General features: G+C 38.5%; 1 protein-coding gene across 4 annotated transcripts in view; it reads right to left on the reverse strand.

Moving 5' to 3' along the window:
* The window catches only part of DYNC1I1 (dynein, cytoplasmic 1, intermediate chain 1), a 248,208-nt gene that overhangs the window by 113,903 nt on the left and 125,874 nt on the right, over positions 1–8,431 (reverse strand). For all 4 annotated transcript variants that reach the window (XM_005876054.2, XM_005876057.2, XM_005876053.2 and 1 more), the window contains 2 exons: positions 3,626–3,788; positions 1,529–1,628 (listed from right to left, as the gene is read on the reverse strand). In XM_005876054.2, the coding sequence (XP_005876116.1) occupies positions 1,529–1,628; positions 3,626–3,788 (263 nt within the window). The remainder of the gene's footprint in view (positions 1–1,528; positions 1,629–3,625; positions 3,789–8,431) is intronic.

The following is an 8,431-nucleotide window of genomic DNA, read 5'->3' on the forward strand; positions in this document are numbered from 1 at the left end:
GCACAGCATGGTCATCGAAAACATGGGCTCAGGGCTCAGACCATCTGGGTTCAAATTCTGCCTGGACCACAACCAGGCTGTGCCACATAACGTCACTACTCAGCACTGGATAAACTGTCAACTAGTTGAGTTGGCCATTCAGCAAACTGGCTTTTGGTTAATTTGCCTGCTTCCACTCTGAATGCCACACTAACAAGTTTAGACTTTTTTCTTATTGATAATAGGGATTTTTAATCTAGGGGGTAGAATGATCAGATTTGAACTTTAGAAAGATTATAGTTGAATCTTGAACAACATGGTTTGAACTACAGGGGTCCACTTATATGCTGAATTTTTCAATAAATATGTATTCAGCCCTCTGTATCCCTGGCTTTTGAATCCATGGTTGGGAATCCATGGATGTGGAGGGCTAACATTGTTCTACACTGTTTTATAGAAGTGACTTGAGCATCCATAGATTTTGGTACCTGTGGAGGGAAGGGGAGAATTGGTCCTGAAACCAATCACCCACAGATACCAGTGGACAATTGGGAATTTATATACAGATTTTTTACTGTATGTGTGAGTGTGTGGCGGGGGAGGGGGGGTTGTATCCCTAATCCCTGCATTGTTCAAACTATATTTGACTTGATGTTCAGAAGATAGGTGGACAAGCATAGATATAGAAGGTTAGCAATACTACAGTTGTAAGGTGAGGGATATATGAATAGAGAAATAGACGGTTTTGGTGACTGATGGGGTCGGGAAGATAAAGGAGAAGTTGCTAATGTTAATGATGAAAGTTCTGCTTTGGCCCTTGGGTATGGCTTTAACATAGAGAGAATGTAGTGGCAAAAAAAGATTTATAATACGTGGAAATAATGACTTAATGATATGTTTGAGATTCTGTGGGGCCCCTGAGTGCATCTGTCTGGGTGTAAAGTGGAACTGAGGAGGGATAGTAGGTGGGAGATATAAGCAGGCTGCCCCCGTGGTGGTTGAATCCATAGCAGTGGAAGAAATCTCCCACAGAGGCCCTGTCAGGAAGAAGAGTGAGGGCATGGCCATGAGGACCACAAGGGTGGAGGAGAAAAAGACGCCTTAGAAAAGTCTGAGAACTAGAGGGGAATAGTGTGTGGAACGCTGTGGAAGGATATTGTTTTTAGAAGAATGGGAAAGCCAACAACACTGGAATGTCAGGGCCAAAGAAGGCTTAACAATAGCCACAGGATTTGACAAATAGGAAACCATTGGCAACCTTAATGAGAGCAGCTTCACAGACAGAATGGCCGGGTCCCTGTCGGGTACCTGGCACATAGTAAGTACTCAATATATAGGGATAACAGAGTGCAAAACTGAAACTGAAACCTCAGGAAAATAAGAAAGACACCCACAGGCAGAGAAAAAATTGTAGGGTAAAGAGCATATCCAAAGTAGTGAAGCAAATTTCTCTCTCTCTCTCTCTCTCTCTCTCTCTCTCTCTCTCTCTCTCATTCAAATGCCATGAGAACACAAGCCCAGTTTGTCCCATCCCAGCAATAATTCTTACCTGGAGAGACCAGTCCATACAGGTGACTACTCGGTGCTTGGACCAATGCTCATCATAGAACTGACGATTGAAAGAAAGGTTGGCTCCAGCCTGGACATCCCTAGGAGGGTTTAAATATCAAAGATAAATATGATGCTTCAGAATGGGGCTTTGTCTCTTCTGCTAATGCTGAAAGAATGAAATGGAAAAGCATGGTACACAATACTCCCTGAAGCCAAAGCATCCATTTATATAACAAACTCTGTTCACAAATTAACTATTAAGGGTCTCCTTTATGAAAAGCTCTCTCTAACCTGGCCCTGAAAAGGTTTCCACATGTCCCAAGCCTGGTATGAAATGTCAAATTTGTTTCAGGTTCTCATCTTGACGAGTGCTAAAGGAGTCTCCTCCTCTCAGTAAGTTCTATCCTAAAGCAGAGTTTACTAGAAATGTTCCTGTTGTCAAGGGAGCACACACACTTAGCGATTCTTTGAGATCAGTGCCCCCTTATCTGGCCTTAGACCAGAGATGATGTGCATGTTTCTCTTTACCAGTAATTTCTGATTAGCTGTAGTGGTTGCCTCCCTGCTCAATAGCAAATGGTAAGTTCCACCATGAGACAGACATGCTGGAGAGTGGGGGTGGGGGTGTGCACCACGTGTATGAGATGCTACACATAGACTAAAACAGCATCGGGGTCTGAATAATTACACTTTGGCCAGTGTTTACTTGGCTGATATTCAGCTGGCCACCAAACCTCCTCTCAAGAGCGCTTTCCTGGTCGTGCATTTGCTCCATCGACTGAGTGTTTAAATTGAGTCATGTTTATTCTCTGCCAGCAGCTTGTGGATGTGCATAAAAAACTGCCTACATTTCTTGGGCTTTGGTTCAAGAATTTCTCCACACTCACCTTTTTCTTTCTGTTCATTTGCTTCATTCCGTTGGCTTGCATCCTGCACCACTTGTACTGGGTGACCTGGTTTTAGATTATTTTCTTAGGCTCTAATCAGCTGACTTATTCTGAGTTGATTTTTTTTTCCTCCTGTTAACCCTTCTGCATCTCCACCCTTGCCAACTCAGGCAAGAGGTATATGCACCCAAGTAACTGTCAGGAAGCCAGAATAACAGTGGGCCAGACACCCAGAAGGAAATAGCACCTAGAAAAACCAACTGAGCCACAGAGTGGGCTTTTAAAAAGAAAACAAACATTTCACAACATGTATATTCAAAACACTATTGTCTCTTTAACTGTTTAGGACATTTCAGAACTCCCTTTTGAAACTGTGTATGGAGCCTCTGTTGTATTCCTTTGAGTGTCTTCAATGATGATAGGTTGTCCTTTGAGAATGTATTTGAATTTTAGAAATAGTAAAAAACTCAGGTCTGATGAAAAAGGCAGGGGATCTCACCTCCTCATATTGTTCTTGGCATAAAGAAATTGGTGACTAAAAACCAGCTATTTCTATTTCTTAGGAAGCTCATAAAGTGCCTCTTTATTATCCCCACGATGATGGTTAGCAGCCACTGCCTTTTACAATGTATAGGTTGCAGTCACAGAGAAAGTCATTTGGGGCCACTTGCTTTTATTGATTACTTTTTTGTTTGTTTTATCTGTAAATATATCCCTGCATATGTGTTTCTTAAAAGGCATAGACACAGAATCTTAAGGTGTCTAAAGAGGAAAACATTTCCAGTTTCTATTCACTGTCTCCCACATCAGTTAAGGTCTATCTCGTGTTTATTTCCTTCAGTTTCCTGTTTGCTTAGACATAAAAAATAGATCTACTGGATATAACATAAATCTCCTGCTGCTGCTTATAAGGGTGTTTTGTCAGAGGACAAAGTACATATGACTCTGCCAGTCTCTATCACCTGGCCCGTTCCCCAGATATCAAGTTCAAAAGCATTTCACGGAAGCACATGATAATTACAGGGAAACTCTAAGCCAGGAGGTATAACCAAAGCCCTTAGTCAAAGCTGTTTAGCAAGATCAACCCTGGAATTTCATCCTCCTCTGATTTGTTAGATTTGGGATTTGCAACGGTGACACACACATGAATTTAGAATCAACAGATAACTTATCACTGTATTTTTTAAAAATGCACACAAGAAACTAACCCATCTTTTTCCTCTAACTCGCGACCACTATAGTCAAAGAAGATGTCCGAGTCTTCGGCCAGCGCTCTTTCAATGACCCGGATGGTCCGATCAAAAAAGATGAGAAATTCCTCTGAATGAAGGATCTGCTGTTTCTCTTCTTCTGTCAGCTCCCTTGGAGGGGCTTTTTATGTAAAAAAGATTGTTAGGAAAGAAAAAAAAAGGACAATTAAAACATCTCAAGAGGAATCCAACTCTTGAAAGAGACTGCTTATCAAAGGAATGAGAAGACACAGCGAGATAAGCCCTTGTAAATATCCAGTCTAAATTACTCCCACATTCACACAGAACGTTTTTTGCAGATGTCTTCACTGCCAATTTTACAAAAAGATTTCATATCTGGCCTGCTTACTGTTTGGAAGAGCTGAAAAATATTACCAATGAAAATAGATTGGTGGGTTCTAAGCAATCAGTTTTGAATAACGTCATTGTCTTTAGAACTGAAAAAAAAAGGCTGAAATAATGAATATTAGAGAAATCTAAAACTATGTATATTAGAGACTACTGTACAGCTGCACATATTAAATAATTAAGAACTACCTATGCTATGATCCAGATAGCACCTGTCCTCTTTCTCTGGATAAATTCATTTTATTTTAGATGATGACCTGATAAGGCTGACTGATTGCTATATACATTCCACTCAAACCCTGACATGTCCTTCCAAACCCCTTTCACCCCAAATACGTTCTGTTTGTACACAAACACATGGAACAAATAAATGCTTCTGTGAGACACCTCACAATTGCTTTTATGCCTCACTTTTCTAGCATGGTCGAGCTTATCACGAATCCTGAAGATGCAAAAAATGAGGCAAAGAAGACGAAAAAAACCAGCAATATGTCATAGTGTCTGAAAGAAAGTTCGCTTCAGAGTCACAATTAAGTTACATAAACTGTTTCTTCAGTAGCAGGGTTTACATAAACCGATAAAGGATTAGGAACTCTCCCAGACTGAGAAAGCCTCAAGGGCAGAAACTGTCAGCTGAGCCTTTGTGGTTCTTCAGGAACCCCATTCAACTCTGGGCAGGGAGCCCTCGGTCCACATTTGATTGATGACTCTTTCTGTGGCACCAGAAGTGCCTGAAGTTGAAGCTACAGAAGGGGGTAGTGCATTACAATTACAGGTGGGTCCCTGGTGGAATCACTCACCCACTGGCTTTTCCAAACACTTCTACCACCATCCCCATATAACCAGGACCAATGTCCACATGGTCAGAGGACTCTTTCAGCTGCAGGCCTGGAGCATAATGTTTTATGTAAATGTTACTTGCTTCTATTCATGGTATCTCAAAGCCACTGTTCGGAGAAATGGGAACTGTCCAAAGCTCTCCTGCAGAGCCATGGAGTGAATCGCAAACTTTTCAGGTTCATGATGCCTCTCCCCTTCCCACTGCCCCCTTCCTGCCCTAGACCACAATGCGGGAGGTTCGGAGGGACGGACTCCACAATCTGTCCTTGTACAAGAAACTAGCATGACCCTGATGTAGTTGGTTCACACCTTGAAAAATGCTCTCCAGGTAACATTATAACAAAACAAAACAAAAAAAGATAAATCCACTCCAGCAGAAGATCTCCAAAAACAGCCCATCCCATAGTTTTTAAATATAGTTAGAAACATTTCTTTGCTGCTGAAGTCTCCAGAACCTGAAAGATGCCAGTGTCTGCTGGGACTCTCCAGGAACCCCCATCAACTTCTGCTGAGCAGAACTGCCCAGACACCGGCTTAAGAAATAGTGAAACGGACCATAACAACAAGAACTCTACAAAACCAACATTTCCTGTGCCATACGTTAGCTTTGATTCTTCAAGCAATTAAAGGTCTCTGGGCAAAGCAGGCCATGATACCTAAACACTAAGTCTGGTTTAAGGGTTCAAGCTAAATACACTGGGCAAATAGTTAAGTATTTAATCATTACTCTTTAGGTAGCAATTTAGTAGTCTACTTCTTAAAACTCCTATATATTAGTATGAAATTCAATTTTTTCACCCATATGTAAGTTCAAGAAAACAGTAAAACCATTCAATGTAACTAGGCAAAGTAAATAAATAAATAAATAACCCTACAAAATGTGAGGGTTATTTTATTTTGGTTAGTACTGTTACATAAATAAATAAACTTCACTAAACAAGGGTACTATAGGACCAAGGAAAATGTCTTATTTTAATAGCCTCGTTTAGCCTTAGTCACTGTTGATGGATGACCAAGGCACCCTGGAAATTAGGCAGAGACAGGACTTTTCCCCTTTATTCCATTTTTATAATACTAAAAAATAGCTTTCTATTCTCTGTTTATCTTTTTCAGCTCCTTCTATTTCACCTGTATCTTTCCTTACAGGTCCATTACCTTGACTAAAAAATAGTATCTGTGTAATTTTCTGTAATTTTTTTCTCCCCTGTAGCTTATTGTCACTTTGATCTCATCTTTCAAGACATACAACTTCTCTCTAAGAGAAAAATAAATGGCTGATCAAAGTGTATTTGCAAAGGCCAAGTTCAGGTAGGTGAAGCAGTAGCCTCTTCAGATATTATATTTGACAATACAATATTTGGCTTAAAATTAAATTGCTACTGGAGCAAAACAAAGGATATATCTTATATTAAGCTTTGATGTCTAACAGGGATCAAATGACAAGATTTGTTAGCACAAAATAATAAGATGCATGTGCAGACAAGTAGTTTTTTAACATCGTAAACAATATTCAACTTAGGAGTTAAGTAGGACCACAGGCATTTTTGACAAAATCCCAAAACCTCCCATACTTAAAAATTTTTAAATTGATAAATGTTGTTACAATGTAATGAAAATATAATGGAGCATCCAAGAACCATAATCAAAAGCTGCATTTGGAGATGAAACCTCTCCAGACATCATATTTTATGAAAGAAAATTGGTTGATTAATGGAATCCAGAAGGTCCAAAATACAAGCATAAACAATTAGAGTCAGAATAGTTTTGCCCCAGGATAATCCCCAAATCCCCCCTGAAATATTTGTTTCTGCAGCTTTTCCCTAACACTGGAACCTAGTCAATTTTTTAACACACTCACTGCATGAAAAGGCAGGATTAATTTAATAAGGCATATCAGAGCAAAACATGGGCATTATAATATTTTATTTTTCTTATAAGAAATATTATAGCAGGTTTGTTGGGTTTTTTTTTTACAACAAAATGTTTATTATTTCTGCCAAGAGCTAACAATAATTTTTGCATCTAAAGTGACTTTAAAGAGAAAAAGATTCTTTGTAAAAAGCAGAATATGTGAATTTGACTTACATGTGGTCCAAATGACATGACAGATTTCAAACTTAGCAAAATTTACCTGAACAGTTATATTTAGCTTGAATAACAAGTATGAAAACACGTGCTGCATTCATGAAATTCAAAGTTTAGATGGCTGCCTAATTCTGTGAATTCATGTCCTGCAAAATTAAAATCTAGTATACATTTTATTTCAGGGTTTACTTTATATTCTACTTATTGTAGAAATGTTAATTTATCTTGGTTTTACATATGAAAACACTTTTTTTATGTCTTTCATGATTAGTTTAACCTATTTTCTAGAGTTTTCTTATCGGCCTTAATGTGTATTTTTTCAGTTTCTTTTAAATTTATTTATTTATTATATTTTGGGTTTTTGGGATTTTTTTTTTTCTCTGTAAAAATGTAAAATTCATCATGAATTTCACAATTTCTATTGAGTCTTTTACAATATCTTATTTTTGGTTAAAAGTTATTTTAAAAATATCCACTTGTCTTGCCTTGTTTCTATGATGTAGTTTTAAATTTCAATCTAAAAATGACATCTTTTAATGTTTTTCAAGAATATATTTAAAAGACAAAAAATAAATAAATAAAACCCCACAAAGCTTAAGTTTAAAATCAGATTAAATAGGAGGATGGCTCTTACGAGAATTTTACAGGGAAATCAGTTCATAAACAAGCAACCCAAACCAGACTAATAGAGAGGGCATCCTCCACTGACGTGAATGTGAGGTTTAGGAGCTGACACGCATTTACAGGGGTGAGGTGTCCGATGCTGTTGTTTCAAACCTCCAAACCTGAAGACACAAAGACACTCCCATATACAAATTCCCTACATTTTGATTAAAAGCTAAAACGTACCTGCTGTTTTTCTCTACTCTGTTGTGGACAACAGAGTGAAAACAGTCATACATCAAACCCATATTTCTTTACTGTTTAATGCATTTTGATGTCACATGGGCAAAAATGTCAAAAGCCAGTGAGCACTATTTTCCCATCTCCCCTTACCACTTTTTTTTTTTTAACTCCAAAACAGGCCAGATTTCTCAAAAATGTGTTCACTGGTTTGAAACCATGTATGTCAAGTTTCAGCCCAGAGCAAATTTTTATGGCTGAGTAATAAATCCCTGAAACTCAGGGTTCATAATGGAAGTGCTGACACAGCCCTAACTACCATGCAGCCGTGTGAATGGCGCCACGATTATATCTGCTAGAGATTCTTTCAAAAGTTTGCAAAATACTGTCTTGCTTTAAAAAACAACAACACAGAGTTTGATGCCATCATAAACATGCTTTTAACCCATTATGTGCTAATTTGCAGAAAAGCCGTTAATAGAGAATAAAGCTCACCGCGCAGCAGTAATAGAAAATGTATTGCAAACGTCTTCTTGACTTTTAACAGGACTTTAATCAATTCCATGAAACATGAGTAACAGTTGAAATTAGAGGGTGTTTCTGCTCAGAAGTGAAGAAGGTGGTTGCAATGTTTTGCCAGAGTAGACA

Source organism: Myotis brandtii, unplaced genomic scaffold (assembly GCF_000412655.1).
Source record: "Myotis brandtii unplaced genomic scaffold, ASM41265v1 scaffold48, whole genome shotgun sequence".
Classification (NCBI taxonomy): Eukaryota; Metazoa; Chordata; class Mammalia; order Chiroptera; family Vespertilionidae; genus Myotis; species Myotis brandtii.